Source organism: Erithacus rubecula (genome assembly GCF_903797595.1).
Source record: "Erithacus rubecula genome assembly, contig: scaffold_356_arrow_ctg1, whole genome shotgun sequence".
Lineage (NCBI taxonomy): Eukaryota > Metazoa > Chordata > Aves > Passeriformes > Muscicapidae > Erithacus > Erithacus rubecula.
The window spans coordinates 37099-57808 of NW_027635976.1; the positions used below are offsets into that span (position 1 = coordinate 37099).

The following is a 20710-nucleotide window of genomic DNA, read 5'->3' on the forward strand; positions in this document are numbered from 1 at the left end:
GGCGTGGCCTGGCCTTTAAAGGGCGCGTCCCCCAGCGATGTCCCCGCAGTGCCCCCACGCACAAACACGCGCACGCATCGCGTCTCTTATTCCCGCGTCCTCGTTTTTAATGGAACTTTGTACAAAGAGCCCACGCGGGGCGGGGGAGAGTGGGGCATGCGGGGGAGGGCGGTGGGGGCGGTCCAGGGGAGAGCGGGGAGGAGGCACGGGGCGTCTGTTCCCCCTTGCCCTCCCCACGAGCCCTGCGGGGACCCCAGACACACGGAAACGCCCGGGGGACAGGGAGGGGAACCCCCCCCGTGCCTGGGACCCCCGTGGGGGGATCACGAGGCCAGGCCCCGCGTGTGTAAACTGTCCACCTCCTTGTTCTGCTTTAGCTCCTCCATCCTGGGCAAGGGAACACGAATTGGGGAGCAGAGGGGGGGCGTCAGGCTCTGTTAAGACTCTGCCCCCACGGTGTCACCTGTCCCCAAACCCCCCCCCCGGTACCACCCGTGTCCACCCACCCCACGTGACACAGCCCAACCTCAGCCCATGTCCCTGCATTGCACAGACACAGCCCTGTCCCCATCTCCCCTCTCAATGTCCCAATTCCCCTCTCAATGTCCCAATTCCCCTGTCACTGTCCCCATCTCCCCTCTCAATGTCCCAATTCCCCTCTCAATGTTCCAATTCCCCTGTCACTGTCCCCATCTCCCCTCTCAATGTCCCAATTCCCCTGTCACTGTCCCCATCTCCCCTCTCAATGTCCCATCTCCCCTCTCAATGTCCCATCTCCCCTCTCAATGTCCCAATTCCCCTGTCACTGTCCCCATCTCCCCTGTCACTGTCCCCATCTCCCCTTCTCACTGTCCCCATCTCCCCTCTCACTGTCCCCATCTCCCCTCTCAATGTCCCAATTCCCCTGTCACTGTCCCCATCTCCCCTCTCAATGTCCCATCTCCCCTCTCAATGTCCCATCTCCCCTCTCAATGTCCCAATTCCCCTGTCACTGTCCCCATCTCCCCTGTCACTGTCCCCATCTCCCCTTCTCACTGTCCCCATCTCCCCTCTCACTGTCCCCATCTCCCCTCTCAATGTCCCAATTCCCCTCTCACTGTCCCCATCTCCCCTGTCACTGTCCCCATCTCCCCTCTCAATGTCCCAATTCCCCTCTCACTGTCCCCATCTCCCCTCTCACTGTCCCATCTCCCCTCTCACTGTCCCCATCTCCCCTCTCAATGTCCCAATTCCCCTCTCACTGTCCCATCTCCCCTCTCACTGTCCCATCTCCCCTCTCACTGTCCCCATCTCCCCTGTCACTGTCCCCATCTCCCCTCTCACTGTCCCATCTCCCCTCTCACTGTCCCCATCTCCCCTCTCAATGTCCCCGTCTCCCCTCGCTGTGTCCCACCCCGTCCCTTGTCCCCGTCCCCGTGTCCCTTGTCCCCGTACCGGTGGCGGCAGCGCCGCAGGAACCTCATGATCTTCCTCGCCGCCTGGTCCTGCTTGAGGGTGAGGAAGGTGCTCCTGGGGGGAAGGGAGGGGAGGGTGAGGACGGCGCCGTCCGCGGCGCCCCGCGGCCCCGGCGTCCCCCCGCGGCCCTGGCCACACCGGAGCTGGCGCCGGCTGCGGAAGCGCTGCTGGATCAGCACGGCCGCGCGCCGGCGCCGCTGGAAGCGCTTCTGCTCCGCGTAGCTCCGGAACTTGCTCTGGATCAGGATGGCGGCCTGCGTCATCCGCTGGAACAGGGCGAACTGCGGGGACAGGGCGGGGTCACGGCACCTCCGGGGGGCCCAACGGCACCCAGGGCCACCCCAGGGTCACCCCAGGGTCACCCCAGGGTCACCCCAGGGTACCAGCACCCGCCAGCAAAGACACAATGGCATCCCAATGTCATACAGGGACACCAATGGCACCCCAGTGTCACACCAGTGTCACCCCAGTGTCACACCAGTGTCACACCAGGGAGCTCAATGGCACCACAGTGTCACAACAGTGTCACAGCGCCCTCCAGTGGGGACCCCAGTGTCACACCGGTGTCACCCCAGTGTCAAAGCACTCGTGTCAACCACTGGAAAAGGGTGAACTGGGGGCACGGAGGGGCACCCCAAACCCACCCCAACATCCCAGCACCCCCAAGCAAGGACCCCCCCCCACGGCATCCAGAGCCCACAAAACAGTCCCAGAAATCTGCGTGCCCCCCAACATTCCCCAGGGGTGCCCTGTTACCTTCAGAGCGATCCAGGTCAGCTTGTGGGGCAGAGAGAGAGGGTTTAGGGGGTCTGGGGTGCCCAGGGGGTACCCAGGAAGGGCCCACGGGGGGTTTTGGGGCCCCCACGCCTTGGTACCTGCTTGTACTTGCGGTAGCAGCGCTGGATGACGGCGGCAGCCAGCTCCTGCTGCTCCTTCAGCCTGCGGCCCTGGGGGCAGCCGGGGGGTCAGCAGAGCCGGGGGGGCCCCCGGGGGGGGTTTAGGGGGGTTCAGGGGCGCGGGGAGCAGGGGGTACGCACCCGGTACTTGCGGAACGCGCCCTGCACGAGACGCGCGGCCTCATAGAGCTCGTGCTGCTCCTGGTCACTGAGGGTCAGCAGGGCCACGGCCCCTCCCTCGCCCCGTGCCCCCCCGGACGCGTTCAGGAACTCGGCCCAGCCCGCGGCCGAAGGGGGGGGCGGCCGCTCGGGGACCCCCGGGGACCCCCGTGAGGCCAGCTCGGCTCTGGGGACACAGGGGACACGGCGGGGTCAGGGGACACCCGGGACATGCCGGGGTGCTGCTGCGTGTGAGTGACCCCCCCCGGGGATACGAGGTGCCCCTGACACCCCCCGACCCCGGCGGTACCTGTGGGGAGGCGCGGGGGGACGGTCCACACTCTCCAGGTAGGTGGCCAGCCAGGCCATGGCGGCGCCCAGCCCTGCTGGCCCGGCTGGCCCTGTCGCCACCCCTGCTGCTCCCAGTGCTCCCAGTGCCCCCATGGGCCCCCCCGGTGCCTCCTGCTTGATGCGCTCGGGGGTTGCCTCGATGATCTGCCGCGCCAGCGTCACCACCTCGGCCTGGGGACGGGGAATTTTGGGACTCACCTGCACCGAGGGTGTCCCCAGCCCCGGCTGAACCCCGTCTTTACCTGCAGGGCGTCGCAGGGTGGGGCCAGGGCATCCTCAGGGGGACTGGGGGGCACTGCCACCCCCCAGCTCTCATCCTCGGAGGGACCAGGGGGGCCGGGGGGCAGCGGGACAGAGCCAGGACCATCCGAGAGCCCCGACGGGGATGACAGGCTGCTGGCTGTGCTCAGCCCTGGGGACAAGGGGGACATGGCAGCGGGGTTAGAGATGCCCCCAGGGGACGGGGGGACATGCAGGGCATGACAAGGGGACAGGGAACACCATGGGGACAGAAACAAGCTGGGCAGGACAGGGGACATGTAGGGAACACAGAGGGGAAACGCTGGAGGGGACCACAGCACACAAAAAGGGACAAGAAGGGGATATGGTGACAGTGCCAGCACTCAGAGGCAGTGAGGGGACAGTGACAGCAGCTACAGCAGGATAGTGGTGGCCAGGAGCCCGAGACAGGACACAGGGACAGCAGCACACAGGGACAGCAACACACAGGGACAGGACAGGACACAGGGACAGGACAGGACACAGGGACAGCAGCACACAGGGACAGCAGCACACAGGGACAGGACAGGACACAGGGACAGCAGCACACGGGGACAGCAACACACAGGGACAGGACAGGACACAGGGACAGCAGCACACAGGGACAGCAGCACACAGGGACAGGACAGGACACAGGGACAGCAGCACACAGGGACAGCAGCACACAGGGACAGGACAGGACACAGGGACAGCAGCACACGGGGACAGCAGCACACGGGGACAGGACAGGACACAGGGACAGGACAGGACACAGGGACAGCAGCACACGGGGACAGCAGCACACAGGGACAGCAGCACACAGGGACAGGACAGGACACAGGGACAGCAGCACACAGGGACAGCAGCACACAGGGACAGCAGCACACGGGGACAGGACAGGACACAGGGACAGCAGCACACAGGGACAGCAGCACACGGGGACAGCAACACACAGGGACAGGACAGGACACAGGGACAGCAGCACACAGGGACAGGACAGGACACAGGGACAGCAGCACACGGGGACAGGACAGGACACAGGGACAGGACAGGACACAGGGACAGCAGCACACAGGGACAGGACAGGACACAGGGACAGGACAGGACACAGGGACAGCAGCACACAGGGACAGGACAGGACACAGGGACAGCAGCACACAGGGACAGGACAGCACACAGGGACAGCAGCACACAGGGACAGCAGCACACGGGGACAGCAGCACACAGGGACAGGACAGGACACAGGGACAGCAGCACACAGGGACAGCAGCACACGGGGACAGCAACACACAGGGACAGGACAGGACACAGGGACAGCAGCACACAGGGACAGCAGCACACAGGGACAGGACAGGACACAGGGACAGCAGCACACAGGGACAGGACAGCACACAGGGACAGCAGCACACAGGGACAGCAGCATACGGGGACAGCAGCACACAGGGACAGGACAGGACACAGGGACAGCAGCACACAGGGACAGCAGCACACGGGGACAGCAACACACAGGGACAGGACAGGACACAGGGACAGCAGCACACAGGGACAGCAGCACACAGGGAAAGCACAGGGAGGCGCCAGCGCCGTACCTGTGTCGGGGCTGGCGGAGAGCGGCGAGGGGACGCGCAGGCCGGGCAGGTGACAGCGCGGGGACACGGGCGCCACCTGCAGCTCCTCCAGGCGCGTGGCCAGCGCCAGGTGGCCGCGGGCCCGCGCCAGGGCCAGCGGCAGCCGCCCCAGGCTGTCGGGGACGGCCAGCGCCCGCCGGTCCCAGCGGCACAGCCGCTCCGCCGCCTCCCGGTGCCCCAGGGCGCACGCCCACATCTGGGGACACGGAGCCAGGGCAGCGTCCCCAAGGTGTCCCTGGGCCCGAGACGCCACCCTGCACCCCGCCCCCGTGGTGCTGCTGCACTCCCAGCCCTGCCTTCGTGTCCCCACTGCCACCACTGTGTCCCCGCTGCCACCACCGTGTCTCCACTGCCACCACCGTGTCCCCACTGCCACCACCGTGTCCCCACTGCCACCACCATGTCTCCACTGCCCCACCGTGCCCCCGCTGCCACCACCGTGTCCCCACTGCCACCACCGTGTCCCCGCTGCCACCACCGTGTCTCCACTGCCACCACCGTGTCCCCACTGCCGCCACCGTGTCCCCGCTGCCACCACCGTGTCTCCAGCGTCCCCTTACCAGGGGGGTGCAGGAGAAGTGGTCCACGTTCAGGGGGTCGATCTCCTGCTCCAGCTCCAGGCTGTCAACTGCCAGCGCCCTGCAAGGGCAGGAGGGGACACAGGGTGACACAAGGTGACACATTCCCTCAGGAACACAGCCTGGAGAGGGACACCTCACTCAGGCACATTGCTTGGGGGGATGCCCATCACCCGCCTCATTTCCTGCCAGCCCTGGTCCCCAGAGAGCCCCTACCCCCAGGTGTCCCCAGGTGTCCCCGCTCACCGCCAGCGCCGCAGAGCCTCCACCAGGCCGGCGTAGCCCTGGGCTGCCGCCAGGTGCAGCAGTGTCATGCCACGGAACGTCGCCCCGTGCGCCAGCAGCGACGCCCCCGATGTCCCCGACGTCCCCAGCGCCGTCCCCGGCCAGCCCGGCCGCGCCATCATGGCCTCGCAGATGGCCACCACCCGTGCCTCGAAGGATGGCCCCGGGCCCTGGGGACATCAGGGGATCATGAGTGGACACCAGCATCCTGAGGGGCCACGAGGTCACTCAGGTGTTGGGGGGCCTCACCTGCTCAGGGGGGGTCTCGGAGGGGTCCCCCTGCGAGGGAGGCAGGGGCGCCGGGGGGGGCAGAGCCCCCAGGCGCGCCTCCAGCTGCTCCAGGCGCTCCAGGATGGACAGACGGAACTGGGCCTCTGGGACAGGGGGACGTGGGCGTGAGGGGGGTGCCCAAAACCCTGATCCCAAACAGTGTCACCCCCAAAACCCCGATCCTGAACAGCGTCACCCCCAAAACCCTGATCCCAAACATTGTCACCCCCAAAATCCTGATCCCAAACAGAGTCACCCCCAAAACCCTGATCCCAAACAGCATCACCTCACCCTGGCAGCCACAGCGCCCCCGAACACCCCTATTTTGAAGACGGCCACCCCACGAGGAGAGGGACGGGTTTGGGGTCACCCTGACCCCAAAAGGAACCCGAGTGACCGGGTGCCACCCCCAGGGCCACGAGCTGCTCCGCGGGGTCCCGCCCCGTTCCCGGGGTGCGTTCTGGGGGTCCCCACTCACCGTCCAGCGCCAGCCAGTCCAGCTGCGCCCGCGCCGCCCCCCGCGCCCGGTACTCGAACGGGGCCGCGGCCGAGAGCAGCCGGGGGGGACACGCCACGCGCAGGGCGGCCACTCCGGCCTCGTGCGCTGCGGGGGGACACGAGGGGGTCAGCGCCGCGGGAAGGGGGCGCACAAAGCGCGACCCCGGCCCGGGGACACTCACGGGGGCAGTAGCAGCGCAGCACACCCGGCTGCACCAGCGCGGCCGGAACCGAAGTGCGGTCGAACAGGCAGCAGTACGCGGCACCGGGATCCGCCCACGGGCCGGTGATCAGCACCTTCACCCCGCCCTGGGGGAGGACACACGGAGGGGGGGGGGGCTGCAGACCCCCGGGGGGGCGAGGAGAGGGCGGCAGGGGCGGGGGACAGCACCCAAAAACTCACCTCGGGGTACGACCACTCCGGGGAGAAATCGGTGATGGCCACGGGGGGATCGGTGGGGGGGCCCGAGGGGGAAGAGGGCAGGTGGGGAGTGTGGGGGGGGTCCCGCGGGACCCCCGAGTCCCCCCCCAGCAGCTCGGGGAAGGGCAGGGGGAAGGGAGGCTGGGGCGTAGGGGCAACGCTGAGGTCGCACAGGGGGTCCTGAGGAGCTGCGCCCTGCTTTCCCTGCTCTTCCTCCTCCTCTTCCTCCTCCTCGTGCTCCCCCCGCTCTGGGGGCGCGGCCGGGGGCGGGGGGGGCGCCCCGGGGGGGGGCCTCGGCCTCGCAGCCGTAGGTCTGCCCGCGGCGGGGGCTGTTGAGGAAGCAGTCGGGGTCGAAGGCGGCCGGGGGCGGCGGCGCGGTGGGGCAGGTGCCCTCGGGGGTCACCAGGTGCTGGCTGGGGGTCAGCCCCAGCGGCTGCTCGGGCCCCCCCGGCGCCGCCCCCCCACCCAAACTGGCCACCACCAGCAGCGGCAGCCCCGCCGCCGGGGGGAACGGGGGCGCTCGGGGCCCCTCGGGGGGTGCGGTGCCCCCCCCCAATCCCGGCGAGGGCTGCGTGGTGTCCGGGGAGGAGGGGGCGGGTTTGGGGGCGTCCCCCGGCGCGTCCCCCCCGCCGCCCCGCTCCACTTTGGGGGAGATGATGCGGTGCTTGGTGCTGCCGCACTTGTGGCCGGGAGCGCCTGCGGGGGGGCAAGGGGGGCGTTAGGAGGGACTGGGGGCTGCAGGAGGGGTCCCGAGGGGAGTTTGGGAAGGTTCCTGAAGAGATTTGGGGTGTTCCGAGGGTGCTCGCGCTGACCAGAGGGATTTGGGGTTGTCCCGAGGTTCTACAGGGGTTCAAAGGAGAGTTCGGGGTCCCGGGGGGGTTCTGAGGGTTCCATGGGGAGTCAGAGTGTGGCAGAAGGTTTGGGGGCGATGCCAGGGAGGGTTCAGGGCTGGAGGGGATCCCCAGAAGGGCTGGGGGAGGTCCCAGGGGAATGGGAGTCCCAGTGGGGTCCCCAGGGGTTCGGGGGTTTCGGGGAGGTTCCCCAGGGGTTCGGGAGGTTCCCCAGGGGTTCGAGGGGGTCCCCAGGGGTTCTGGGGTGTTCAGGGGGTTCGGGGGGTTCTGTCTCACCCAGCCCCCCGGCGCACAGGCAGGCGTGGGTGCGGGGGGGCAGCCGCGCCTGGTGCCGCTCCAGGACGTGCTGCACCAGCTGCTCCAGGGACAGCCCGGGGGGAGCCCCCCCGTTCCCACAGCCCCACTTCACCCCGTGGACTGCGGGACAGGGGGGAGAAGCCCTCAGCGAGGGGGCTGTGCCGTGCACTCCCCTCTCCAGCCCCCCCAGAACAGCCACACACACACATCCCACACACCCCACTACACCCTGAAGGGAGTTTGGTGTGTTCTCTCCAAAACACCTTCACGCTGCCCCAGAACTATCTCATCCCACAAGAAAAGGGAAGCAAAACCCCACAGGGGGGGTTTGGGGGCATCCTCCCCCTGCCCAGCCCCAATTTACCCCGCAGGCTTTGAGAAAGGGGACCACAAACCTATCAAAAACGCGATTTAGGGTGTCTCTTCCCCCCACCCCACAACCCCACGGGTAAAACCCCCCGGGGAAAGGCTGCGGGGCCGCCCCCCACTCACACATGGGGCGGAGCTGGGCCACCAGCTCCTCCTGCGACCACTTGAGCCACTCGCGGGGGTCGGCGGCGGCGGCGCAGAGCGGGGGGCTGCAGAGCGGGGGGGCGCAGGGCCGGCCGCACTCCTCCATGGCCGGCACGTTCAGGTAGTGCACCAGCACGATGTCGGGGTTCTGGGGGGCACAGGGGGGTTCAGGGAATGCACCAGCACGATGTCGGGGTTCTGGGGGGCACAGGGGGGTTCAGGGAGTGCACCAGCACGATGTCGGGGTTCTGGGGGGCACAGGGGGGTTCAGGGAATGCACCAGCACGATGTCGGGGTTCTGGGGGGCACAGGGGGGTTCAGGGAATGCACCAGCACGATGTCGGGGTTCTGGGGGGCACAGGGGGGTTCAGGGAATGCACCAGCACGATGTCGGGGTTCTGGGGGGCACAGGGGGGTTCAGGTAGTGCACCAGCACGATGTCGGGGTTCTGGGGGGCACAGAGGGGTTCTGGGGAGGGGCTGGGGGCTCTGGGGGGTTCAGGGAGCACACAGAGTGGTTCTGGGGAGGGGCTGGGGGCTCTGGGGGGTTCAGGGCACACAGAGTGGTTCTGAGGAGGGGCTGGGGGCTCTGGGGGGTTCAGGGGGCACATAGAGTGGTTCTGGGGAGGGGCTGGGGGCTCTGGGGGGTTCAGGGGGGTCCCGCTGCCCCCCGTTACCTGCAGCAGCCAGTAGCAGCGGCGGTGGAAGGTGGGGACAATGGAGGAGTGCACGTAGCAGCCGTAGAGGCACTGGGGGGAACAGCACAGATTGGGGGACCCTGCCATGGACTGGGGGACCCTGCCACCTCCATTCAGCTTTTTGGGGCTCCCTGCATCCCCTGGAAGCCTCATGTCCAGGTGTGGGGGGACCCCAGACTCTCAGCTGCCTGGCTGGAGGAGCCTGACACCCCCAAACCCCATTTTGCCTGTTTCCCAACACCCCCAAACCACCAAGCAGGGATCTCCCAGCACCCCTAAACGCACAGCTAGGGATCCTGTGCCACCTAGACCGTCCACTGCGTGTCCCCAGCACACCAAAACTGTCCCTGGAGGGCACCGAGGACCCCCCGGACCCCCTCCGTGGGTGTGCCGACACCCCCAAACCGCTCCCTGTGCATTCCCAGCCCACCCCCACCTCCATCTCCTGCAGCTTTTTGGAAAGGGTTGTTTTTGCGGGGAGGGAGGGTCTGTTTGGGGTCCCCCCTCCTCCTACCTCCACCCCCTGCACCTTCAGCTTCATGTGGTCCTCGCGGGTGGTCTTGCCATCCTTGCGCTTTTTCCAGCAGTACCCGTCCTTGCGGTACTTGACCTTCTTCCGGTTGTACAGGATCACCGACCCGTTCTGCGGCCTGGACACGGGGTCAGGGGGCGCCGGGACCCCCCCGGGACCCCCCCGGGACCTCCCCGGGACCCCCAGCCCCCCTCCGAGCCCCCCACACCTGGTTTTCGGGGAGCACGAGAGCCACTCGTCGTGTTTCTCAAAGGTGATGAGGTACGAGGCGATTTCCTGGGGGGGGACAGGCGGTTGGCGTCCCCTGTGCCCCCCAAAGCCCACCCGATGTTCCCCCCCTGCCCTGTCCCCCTGTGCCCCCTCCCCACCTCATTGGTGTTCCAGCGCAGCTGCTCCTTGGGGAGGACGGGACATTTGGGCAAACATTCCACCAGCTTCCGCGGCAGGAAAACCTTCAGGTGGCTCCTCTCTGCTGCCAGGGGGAGGCCTGGGTGTCCCCTCAGTGTCCCCTGGGTGTCCCCTCGCTGTCCCCAGCCCCCCTGCGGCCCCCTCCCCTTACCTGAGACCTCAGGGGGCTCCTTGCTGCTCATGGCGGGGTGAGCGTGGGGCCCTCAGGGCTCCCCTCGGGGGGCGCAGGAAGGGCTGGAGCCTGCAGGGACCCCCAAAATGGGGAGATGGGGCGGGGAGACAACGGGGTGACGTGGGGGGGACACGGGAACAGGGACCAGTCACCATCCTCAGCATCTTTATATATTGTACTCAGTGCCTCTGCCCTGTATCCCCCACATCCCCGCCCCAAAACACCCCAAATCCCTGCCCCATAACACCCCAAATCCCTGCCCCATCACACCCCAAATCCCTGCCCCATAACACCCCAAATCCCTGCCCCATCACACCCCAAATCCCTGCCCCATAACACCCCAAATCCCTGCCCCATCACACCCCAAATCCCTTCCCCATAACACCCCAAATCCTTGCCTCATCACACCCCAAATCCCTGCCCCATAACACCCCAAATCCCTGCCCCATAACACCCCAAATCCCTGCCCCATAACACCCCAAGTCCCTGCCTTATAACCCCAAATCCCTGCCCCATAACACCCCAAATCCCTGCCCCAAAACACCCCAAATCCCTGCCCCATAACACCCCAAATCCCTGCCCCAAAACACCCCAAATCCCTGCCCCATAACACCCCAAGTCCCTGCCTTATAACCCCAAATCCCTGCCTCATAACACCCCAAATCCCTGCCCCAAAACACCCCAAATCCCTGCCCCAAAACACCCCAAATCCCTGCCTCATCACACCCCAAATCCCTGCCCCATAACACCCCAAATCCCTGCCCCATCACACCCCAAATCCCTGCCCCAAAACACCCCAAATCCCTGCCTCATCACACCCCAAATCCCTGCCCCATAACACCCCAAATCCCTGCCCCAAAACACCCCAAATCTCTGCCCTATAACCACACATCTTTGCTCCATCACACCCCAAATCCCTGCCTTATAACCCCAAATCCCTGCTTCATCACACCCCACATCTCTGCCCTATTGCCTTTCCATATCTCTATCCTATAATCCCACACTCCCAGCTCATCGCACCCCACATCCCTGCCCTATAGCCACACATCTCTGCTCCATCACACCCCACATCCCTGCCCTACAGCCCCACACGCCCTGCTCCTTGCACCCCAAATCCCTGCCCTATTGCCCCTCAATATCTCTGCCCTGTAACCCCACACACCCCGCCCACCGCGCCCCACATCTCCACCCTACACCCCTCCCAGCCCGCCCCACCGCAGCCCCACACGCCCGCCCCGCACACCCCCTCATCCCCGCCCCCCAGCTCCCCCGTCCCCGCCCTCGGCCCCGCCCCGGCCCCCCCCGGCCCCACCTGGTGCCTCAGGGCCGCCGCCGCCGCCGCCCCCGCCCCCGCCGCCCGCCGCCATCTTCCCGCCCGCCGGGGCCAGCGCCGACAGCGCCGCCGGCGCGTGACGTCAGCGCGCAGGGGGCGGGGCGCGGCGCCGGGGTGGGCGTGGCCAGCGCTGGGGCGTGGCCGTGAGGGGCACTCGGGGTCGTGTGGGCGGAGAGTCCCCTGATAACAAGTTTTTTTAATTAAATCGTGTAAGTCCGTCTGTACCACTCATTACTCCGGTTACACGAACAAACGCACGTGGATTCAGTCATATTAACACGCCACACTCTACAATTAGAACTACCAGTTGTATTGTTAGACTACATAACTACTAAACAATGGAGCTTCGAAGTGTTGAAAAGTTAGTATTGTCAATACTCATTTTTGAGGCGAGTTTGGGGCCATTTCGAGGATTTGGAGGCCTTCTGCAGCCATTTTTGGGCCCTACCTGGAGGGTTCTCCGCGTCGTGGGGGCGTCCTGAGGGTGAGGGGAAATGGAAGAAAAACGGGGAGAAATGGAGGAAAAAATATGACAAAAAAATTATAGGGAAAGAGGGGAGGAAAAAAGTGGAAGGAGGAAAATGAGGGGAAAGGGTGAGAAGTGGGAAATTCGACAAAAAAAGAAGAAAAGTGTAAGGAGAAATTGGGAGAAAGGGTGAGGGAAGAGTGGAGGAGATGAGCGAAAAAAGTGAAAAGACAAATCTGTGAAATTTTGAGGAGAATGAAGGGAAATGCCTGAGGGGGGAAACGGGAAAAAGCTTGGCAAGGAAAAGGCCAGAATGAGGAGAAAGAGTAAAGTAAAAACATGTTAGAGGAAAAAGAGAGAAGAGTGAGGAAGAAAACTGAGAAGCTGAGAAAAAATTAAGTGAAAATCGTGGTGAAAGTAATTGAGGGAAACTTGAAGGAAAAAAAAAAGAAAAAAAGAACGAGAATATGGAAAGAAAACTATGCCACAAAAAAAAAAGAAAAAAAAAAAAAAAAAAAAAAAAAAGCAGAGAAGAGAAGAGTGAGAGAAAAACCCTGAAAGAAAAAGGAGATAAATGTGAGGGGAAACTGGGACAACCCTGAGGGGGAAAAAGGCGGGAAAAGCCGCCCGAGCTTCGGGCCCCACCTGCCCAGCGTTGCCCCTTTAAGAGGAGGCGGGGCAGCGCCCTCCGCGCGCATGCGTCAAGCGCCAGGCTCCGCCCCACCTCCCGGCAGGCCCCGCCCCGCCCGGCCGGGCGCGGCCGCAGCCCCGGAACCACCGGGAACCACCGGAACCACCGGGATCCACCGGGCTGAGGGGATGCGGCACCGCGGCGCCGGTGAGCTGCCGCGGCGGGGCTGTGGGCACAGCTCTGAGAGGTCTCGGGCCTCGGGGGGAGCAAATTCGGGGGGCTCGCAGGGATCCCAGGGGCCTAGGGGCAGGTTTAGGGATCCTGTAGGGGAGTTTAGGGGGCTATAGGGTGTGGGAATTGGGTTTAGGGGAGCACAGGGGTACAGGAGCAGGTTTAGGGATCCTGTAGGGGAGTTTAGGGGGCTATAGGGTGTGGGAATTGGGTTTAGGGGAGCACAGGGGTACAGGAGCAGGTTTAGGGATCCTGTAGGGGAGTTTAGGGGGCTATAGGGTGTGGGAATTGGGTTTAGGGGAGCACAGGGGTACAGGAGCAGGTTTAGGGATCCTGTAGGGGAGTTTAGGGGGCTATAGGGTGTGGGAATTGGGTTTAGGGGAGCACAGGGGTACAGGAGCAGGTTTAGGGGAGCTGTGGGGGGAGTTGAGGACTCTCAGGAGGGTTCCCGAGCAGGTGTAGGGGGTTTGAGGGATCTGAGGGATTGGGACCCCCGCGTTTTGGGTGTTCCAGGGGCAGCCGGGGCTGTCATGTGCTGTTCCTGCTGACCCGGGTTCACCCGGGAACAGGTGAGGGGGGCGCTTCTCACGCCCCCCTTCCCCTCTGCCCACCCCAAATCCCACCCCTGACCTTTGACCCTGCCAAAATGCCAGCTGCGCTTCGGGGGGGGGCCGTTTCATCACCGCCACCTTCCCCGGCGCCGCCCCAGGTTATTTTTAGGGCTCTCCTTGGGCGGGATTTTGGGAGGGACGCGGATCCAGCCCCCGTTCCCTCCCTGCCGCCCGGGCCGGGCGGTGCTGCGGGCGGGCGGGGGGGTCCCCGGGGGTGACGCTGCCCTGTCGCGACAGGGTGAGGCTGTCGCGGGCATGGCGGGCGCCTCGGTGAAGGTGGCGGTGCGGGTGCGGCCGTTCAGCGCTCGGGAGAGCAGCCGCCAGGCCAAGTGTGTCATCCAGATGCGGGGGAACACCACCTGTGAGTGGGGGGCGCCTTGGGGGAGGGTCCCGAGAGGGAGCGACCTCCGGGAGGGGGAATTGCGGTGCGGGACCCCCCCCCTGCTGTCCCCGTCCTTGTCCCGTGCTGGCCAAGGGCCCGGAGGACCAGCTGCCGCCGGGCTAAAAATAGCAACTGGGAGGCTTTTTGGGGGGGGTGACGGTGCTGGGGGCGTTGAGGGTGACGTGGGGGGGTCACCCCAACCCCGCCGCCCCCTCCCCACTCCAGGCATCACCAACCCCAAGCTGCCCAAGGACGGCACCAAGCACTTCACCTTCGACTACTCGTACTGGTCCCACACCTCGGTGAGTGCCGGCGGGGCTGGGGGGACCCGCGGGCGGCTCGGGGGTCCCTCACCCGCTCCCCCCGCAGGAGGAGGACCCCAACTTCGCCTCGCAGCGCCGGGTGTACCAGGACATCGGCGAGGAGATGCTGGCGCACGCCTTCGAGGGCTACAACGTTTGCATCCTGGCTTACGGCCAGACCGGCGCCGGCAAGTCCTACACCATGATGGGGCGGCAGGAGCCGGGGCAGCGCGGGATCATCCCGCAGGTCCGGGGCCGGGGGGGCTCCCGCGGGGCTCGGGAAGGGCTGGAGCCCCCCAGCCCCAGCTCAGCGCCGCTCTCCTGCAGCTCTGCGAGGATCTGTTCGCCCGCGTCGCCCGGGAGGGGTCACCTGAACTTTCGTTTTCTGTGGAGGTGAGGGCGGTTTGGGGGTTTGGGAAGGGTTTCCTGAGCTCTCTGTGAAGGTGTGGGGGGTTTGGGGGTTTGGAAAGGGTTTCCTGAGCTCTCTGTGGAGGTGAGAGGGGTTTGGGGATTCACAGCACAACCCTCTGGGCAATTTGGGTGTGCAGCTCCAGCAGACTCCCCCCACACTCTCCCCAACAACTTGGGGGTTCATCTGCCACCCATCCCAACATTTCAAGGGCTCAGCTGATCCCCCCAGCCCATCACAATTTTGGGTATTCCTCCCCCAACATCCCCCCCAGTTTTGGGGCGTTCCCCCAGTCCGACTCTTTCCTCCCTCTCCATTTTCACGGTTTCACGCCCCCCCCCGACCCCCACGAGTTTTGGGGGCCCCGCTGAGTTTTGGGTGCCCCCTCAGGTGAGCTACCTGGAGATCTACTGCGAGCGTGTGCGGGACCTGCTGAACCCCAAGAGCCGTGGGGGGCTGCGGGTGCGGGAGCACCCCCTGCTCGGGCCCTACGTGCAGGACCTGTCGCGCCTCGCCGTCGCCTCCTTCGCCGACATCGCCGACCTCATGGACAGCGGCAACAAGGCCAGGTGGGCTCGCAGAGGGGCTCGGGGCGCCCCCCAAACGCCCCCGCAGGCACCGAGGGTCCCCCCAAACTCGCCCACGCAGGACGGTGGCGGCCACCAACATGAACGAGACGAGCAGCCGCTCGCACGCCGTGTTCACCATCGTGTTCAGCCAGCGCCGCCAGGACCCGCTCAGCGACCTCAGCACGGAGAAGGTCAGGGCAGCCCCAAACCCGTCCCACCCCTGAAATCGCCCCTGCAATCTCCCCGTCACCCCCAAAATTCACCTTCAGCCAGCTGCTGAGTCATCTCATTGTAGGGGAGTGCCTGAGACTCCCCCGAAATCACCCTGAATCCCACCCCAAAATCCAGCTCCTAAAAACACCCCCAAAATCCAGCTCCTAAAAACACCCCCAAAATCCAGCTCCTAAAAACACCCCCAAAATTCCCCCATCACCCACTGTTCTCCACGAGTACCCCAAAATCCCTGCTGAATTCCCCCATGCTCCTGAAAATATCCCCGAATTCCCACCAAAACCTCCAAATCTCTCCCCAAACACACCCAGATTTCCCCCACTTCCCTTCCAAACTCCCCCACGATTCTCTCCACTCCCTCAAGCCACCCCCACTATTCCACAAGACTTCCAGATTCCCCCCAAACCCCCTCACGCCCCCATTTCCCCCTGGAATTTCCTCCTAGATCCCCCTAAACCCCCTCACGCCCCCATTTCCCCCCGGAATTCCCTCCTAGATCCCCCCAAACCCCCTCACGCCCCCATTTTCCCCCGGAATTCCCTCCTAGATCCCCCCAAACCCCCCTGCCCCCCCAGGTGAGCCGCATCAGCCTGGTGGACCTGGCGGGCAGCGAGCGCGCCGACGCCTCGGGGGCCAAGGGCGTGCGCCTCAAGGTGAGCAGCCACGCCCTGCACCCCAAAAGAAACTCCCCAAAAACCCAAAAATCCCTCCTGAGCCCCGCTCCCCCTCCTCTCCCTGCCCAGGAAGGTGCCAACATCAACAAGTCCCTGACCACTCTGGGCAAGGTCATCTCTGCCCTGGCCGAGGCGGTGAGTCCGGGGGTCACCCCCATCCCCTCGAGGATCCCCCCCCTTTTTTTTGGGGAGCCCTCACGGCCTCACTTCCCCCCAACAGACCAGCAAGAAGAAGAAGCCGGATTTCATCCCGTACCGGGACTCAGTGCTGACCTGGCTGCTGAAGGAGAACCTGGGTGGGTTTGTGGGTTTGGGGAGGAGCGGGGGGAGCACGGGGAGGTGTTTTCCGGGGTTCACAGCCCCCCATAAAACCCCTCACGGCGTCCCCGCAGGCGGGAACTCGCGCACAGCCATGATTGCGGCACTGAGCCCGGCCGACTGCAGCTACGAGGAGACGCTGAGCACCCTGCGGTGAGGGCGGGCCCTGGGCGGGTTTTGGGGTGTGGGGAGGGGGATCCCAGCCCCCCAGCCCTGATCCTGCCCTTTCCTGCCCCAGCTACGCTGACCGCACGAAGCAGATCCGGTGCCACGCCGTGATCAACGAGGACCCGAACGCGCGGCTGATCCGGGAGCTGCGCCAGGAGGTGACGCGGCTGCGGGAGCTGCTCAGCGCCCAGGGTGAGGGGCTGGTGGGCTCTGGGGGTCTGGGGGGCTGCGGATGGGGCCGGGGGGCAGATTTAGGGGGTTCTGTAGGGGGGGATGGGTTTGCGGAGGGCGTTTGGGGGTGGAGGTGGGGTGGGGTTTGGGGGCGGGGGGTGCTGTGGGCACAGTGAGGGTGTGATATGGGGGTGCAGCAGGTGACACCCCCCACACCGAGCCCCCATCTCCCCCCAGGTCTCTCCGACACCTCCCTCTCTGCCCCCCCTGCCACAACATCCCCCGCCCTCAACGGGGATCCCAGTCTGGAGCCCCCCCTGGGCCCTACTGAGGCCATGGAGCGACTGCAGGTGACCCTAAAGCACCTTCCTGATCCGCTGAGAGCCAGGGGGTCTGCGACCCCCTCCCCCAAAGTGCAGGGGACCCCCCCACAATCGTTGCTCTCTCCCAGGAGACGGAGAAAATCATCGCGGAGCTCAACGAGACGTGGGAGGAGAAGCTGAGACGGACAGAAGCCCTGAGGCTGGAGCGGTGAGGGGGGGCCCCAAGCCCCCACCACGACCCCCAAAACCTTCCCCAGCCCCCCCACATTACCTGAACCCCCCCCAAGGTCAACCCAAATGCTCCCTATGCCTCCCCCCAGTGCCCCCATAGCTCCCCAAACCTCAACACTTCCTGAACTCCCCCAGACCCCCTCCCAAGCCCTCTGGGCCCCCCCACCCTCTCATCCCCCCCACCCTCTCATCCCCCCACATTCCCTGTGCCCCCCAGGGAAGCTCTGCTGGCCGAGATGGGGGTGGCTCTGCGGGAGGACGGCGGCACCGTCGGCGTTTTCTCCCCAAAAAAGGTGAGTCGGGGGGGCTGGGGGGGTCCCACCATGACAGACACTCCTCCCACCCCACCCCAATCCTGACTCTGTTTGTATTTTTGTGCCCCCCGCCCCCAAAAGACCCCGCACTTGGTGAACCTCAACGAGGACCCGCTGATGTCCGAGTGCCTGCTGTACCACATCAAGGACGGTGTCACCAGGTGAGTGGGGGGCCGTGGCACCCCCACACCCCCTCAGGGCCCCCCAGAGCCTCCTGGACCCCCCAGTTTGCCGTGTTTTAGGGTGGGCCAGGTGGATGTGGACATCAAGCTGTCGGGGCCGTTCATCCGGGAGCAGCACTGCGTGTTCCGCAGCCGCCCCGACCCCTCGGGGGAAGGTACGCCACGTTTTGGGGTGCCCCCCACCTTGCCCAGCCCCCTCCTGGCACACCTTAACTCCTCTTTCTCCCCCCCTCCCCTCCCCAAAATGCTGTCACTGGAGCAGGTCACCACGGCCCTCCCAGGTACCGCTGCCCCTGTGCCGGCCGTGGGGCTGGGGGGATTTTGGGGGGTGGGATTTGGGGTTCCCCCCCCTCAGTTCAGCAGGGAGGTGACTCCCCCCCCCCCGTTGTTCCCTCCTGAAGTTGTGGTGACGCTGGAGCCGTGCCAGGGGGCTGAGACCTACGTCAACGGGAAGCAGGTGACGGAGCCGGTGGTGCTCAAGTCGGGTAGGGACCCCCAAAATCCCCCCAGATCCCTGTGGCTCTCCCTTGAACCCTCCCAAAAATCTCAGTGTGCTCCCCAAGTTCCCCTGAACCTCCCACGAACCCTGTTGGATTTTTTCTGCCCAATCCATTACGTCACTCTGAAACCTCCATTTCCCAACTGAATCCCCCATAAATTTACCCTAAATCCCCCCTGTGACCCCCTCCAACCCCCCCAAACCAGGCCACCGCCTCATTTTGGGGAAGAACCACGTGTTCCGCTTCACGCACCCGGAGCAGGCGCGGCGGGAGCGGGAGCGGGGGGCGTCCCCCGGGCCCCCCCCGGACTGGAACCTGGCACAGAGGGAGCTGCTGGAGCAGCAGGGCATCGACATGCGCCTGCAGAGGTGGGGACAGCACCCGGGGACACCTGGGGACACCTGGGGACGGGTCAGGGGGCTCACCCCGTGTGTGTGTCCCCCCACAGGCTCCAGGAGCTGGAGAACCAACCCCAGGGGGAGAAGGAAGAGTTGGAGCAGCCGCAGGTGAGGGGGCCACAGGGGTCATTTGGGAATTTTGGGTTGTTCTGGTGTCCCCTGAGTGTCCAACAGGTGTCCCATGGATAATCCCAGGTGACCCCCAGCTCCTCTGTGTGTAGCTGGGTGATCCCTGGGTGTCACAGTTGTCACTTCAGTGTCCCCATGAGTGTCCTGGGTGTGTCTTGGGTGTTTTCTGGGTGTCCCTTAGGGATGCTTTTGGGTGTCCCTCAGGCATGTTTTTGGGGGTCCCTCGGGGATGTTTTGGGTGTCCCCCGGGGATGTGTTGGGTGTCCCCCGGGGATGTGTTGGGTGTCCCCCGGGGATGTTTTGGCTGTCCCTCGGGGATGTGTTGGGTGTCCCTCGGTGTCCCAGCCCGTCCCCGTGTCCCCGCAGCCCCCCGCCGCCGCGGACCCGCCGTGCTACGAGGCGGGCTGGCGCCTGATCTCGTCGCTGCGCCAGGCGCTGCCGGCGCCCGCCGTGCGCTCGGTGCTGCGCCGGGCGGGGCTCCCGCTGCCGGCGCCGGGCAAGCGCCGGGAGCCGCTGCGCGTTTACCAGATCCCGCAGCGCCGCCGGGGCTCCCCGACCCCGCCGAGCGCCCCCGGCACCCCGAGCGCGCCGTGGGTGACCATGGCCGACCTGAAGGCGCAGGCCGTGCGGGAGCTGAGCCTGGAGGTCGCGCTGCGGGAGCCGCGGCCGGCGCGGCGGGAGCTGGAGGCGCTGAGCCTGGCGCGGCTGCGGGAGCTGTGCCGCCGGCACGGCAAGCGCGAGCCCACCGAGCGCGACGGCTGGCGAGCGGTGGCCCGCGACGTGTGGGACGCGGTGGGCGGCGGCGCTGAGGAGGAGGAGGGCGGCGGCGAGCAGGTGAGCGAGGTGGAAGGGCTGCGGCTGCACCTGGACCGGCTGGCGGGGATCCTGCGCGAGGTGAAGCGGCAGAACAGCGCCAAGGACGAGCAGATCCGCGCCCTGCGCGACCGCGTGGGGCAGATGGAGCGCGTCATCCCGCTGCCGCCGGTGAGGGACGGGGGGTCCCGGGCACCCCCAAAGCCCCCCCCCGAGCCGATCCCGCCCCACAGCCCCCCAGCACAGATCCCAGCGCCCCGACTCCACAAACCCACCCCTGACGCCCCGAAATGTCCCTGTAAACCCCCCTCTGCTCCCCCCCATCAGGACGATGGTGACGAGGCCGAGCCGCCCCCCCGAGACCCCTCCCAGGAACGCCCCCCGGAGCCGGAGCGGGGCTCGCCGCCCCCCTCGCCCCCGTCGGCGGCGGCGGCGCGGCTGTGCCGGCTGATGGAGCAGGACCCGGCGTTCCGGCGGGGGCGGCTGCGCTGGCTGCGCCAGGAGCAGGCCCGCCTGATGGCGGGGGGCGACCCCCGCCGCCCCCCGCGCTTCCACCCGGCCCCACAGGACTCCAAGCTGCGCTTCCCCTTCAAGAGCAACCCTCAGCACCGCCTGGCCTGGGCGGGCGGCGGGGACTCCCCCCAAGCCGAAAACAGTCCCCCGCCGCCGCCCCCGCCCTCGGGGCGGCCCCGCCGGGGGTCCTTGGACGGGGGGTCGCCTCCCCCCGCCGCGGGAACGCCCCCGCTCCGTGTCCGCCGCCAGCGTTCAGCTCCCGACCTGAAGGCGCGGGGCCCCATCCCGTAGTGGGTGTGGGATTTTGGGGACACGCCCCAAACCCCCCCAAATGGACAATCACGGCCTCTCCCCTCCCACAATCGGGGGGCTCTCCCCGCCTGGGAGGCCCCTAGCTGCTGTCACGGTGCCCCCTCCCCGCCTGTGTGTGTCTGCGGGAGCGGCCCTCGGCCGGTGGGACTCCCCTGATTACAGAGGAGTCGCTGATTAACGGCGATCCCGCTAATTAAACTGACCCGCCTCATTTCTGGGGACTCCCTCCC

The 20710-nt window shown here is 66.2% G+C and overlaps 2 protein-coding genes across 3 annotated transcripts; one reads left to right on the forward strand and one right to left on the reverse strand.

The window, feature by feature from the left end:
• Positions 1 to 82: 82 nt before the first annotated feature.
• CAMTA2 (calmodulin binding transcription activator 2) lies at positions 83 to 11723 on the reverse strand. The gene is given in 23 exon segments (XM_079332561.1): positions 83 to 387; positions 1435 to 1736; positions 2212 to 2232; positions 2331 to 2402; positions 2493 to 2697; positions 2821 to 3032; positions 3104 to 3273; positions 4709 to 4943; positions 5308 to 5386; positions 5572 to 5780; positions 5860 to 5984; positions 6359 to 6484; positions 6561 to 6687; positions 6782 to 6958; positions 6960 to 7495; positions 7927 to 8067; positions 8440 to 8608; positions 9137 to 9208; positions 9672 to 9807; positions 9898 to 9965; positions 10058 to 10161; positions 10249 to 10338; positions 11582 to 11723. Coding segments are annotated over 22 exon segments (3381 nt in total). The 5' UTR covers positions 10280 to 10338; positions 11582 to 11723; the 3' UTR covers positions 83 to 323.
• Positions 11724 to 12778: 1055 nt separating this feature from the next.
• KIF1C (kinesin family member 1C) lies at positions 12779 to 20710 on the forward strand. Of its 2 annotated transcripts, none has more exons than XM_079332555.1 (22): positions 12779 to 12906; positions 13779 to 13902; positions 14149 to 14225; positions 14293 to 14472; positions 14553 to 14618; positions 15025 to 15203; positions 15283 to 15394; positions 16010 to 16087; positions 16178 to 16243; positions 16329 to 16404; positions 16501 to 16579; positions 16665 to 16786; positions 17003 to 17115; positions 17217 to 17296; positions 17537 to 17612; positions 17715 to 17794; positions 17876 to 17970; positions 18217 to 18300; positions 18521 to 18683; positions 18764 to 18821; positions 19209 to 19826; positions 19983 to 20710. In XM_079332555.1, exons 2-22 carry the CDS (start codon positions 13797 to 13799, stop codon positions 20457 to 20459), a joined length of 2985 nt encoding a protein of 994 aa, XP_079188681.1. In that variant the 5' UTR covers positions 12779 to 12906; positions 13779 to 13796; the 3' UTR covers positions 20460 to 20710. The 2 variants fall into 2 exon arrangements, with proteins under 2 accessions (XP_079188681.1, XP_079188682.1); XM_079332556.1 differs by having other exon boundaries at positions 12818 to 12946.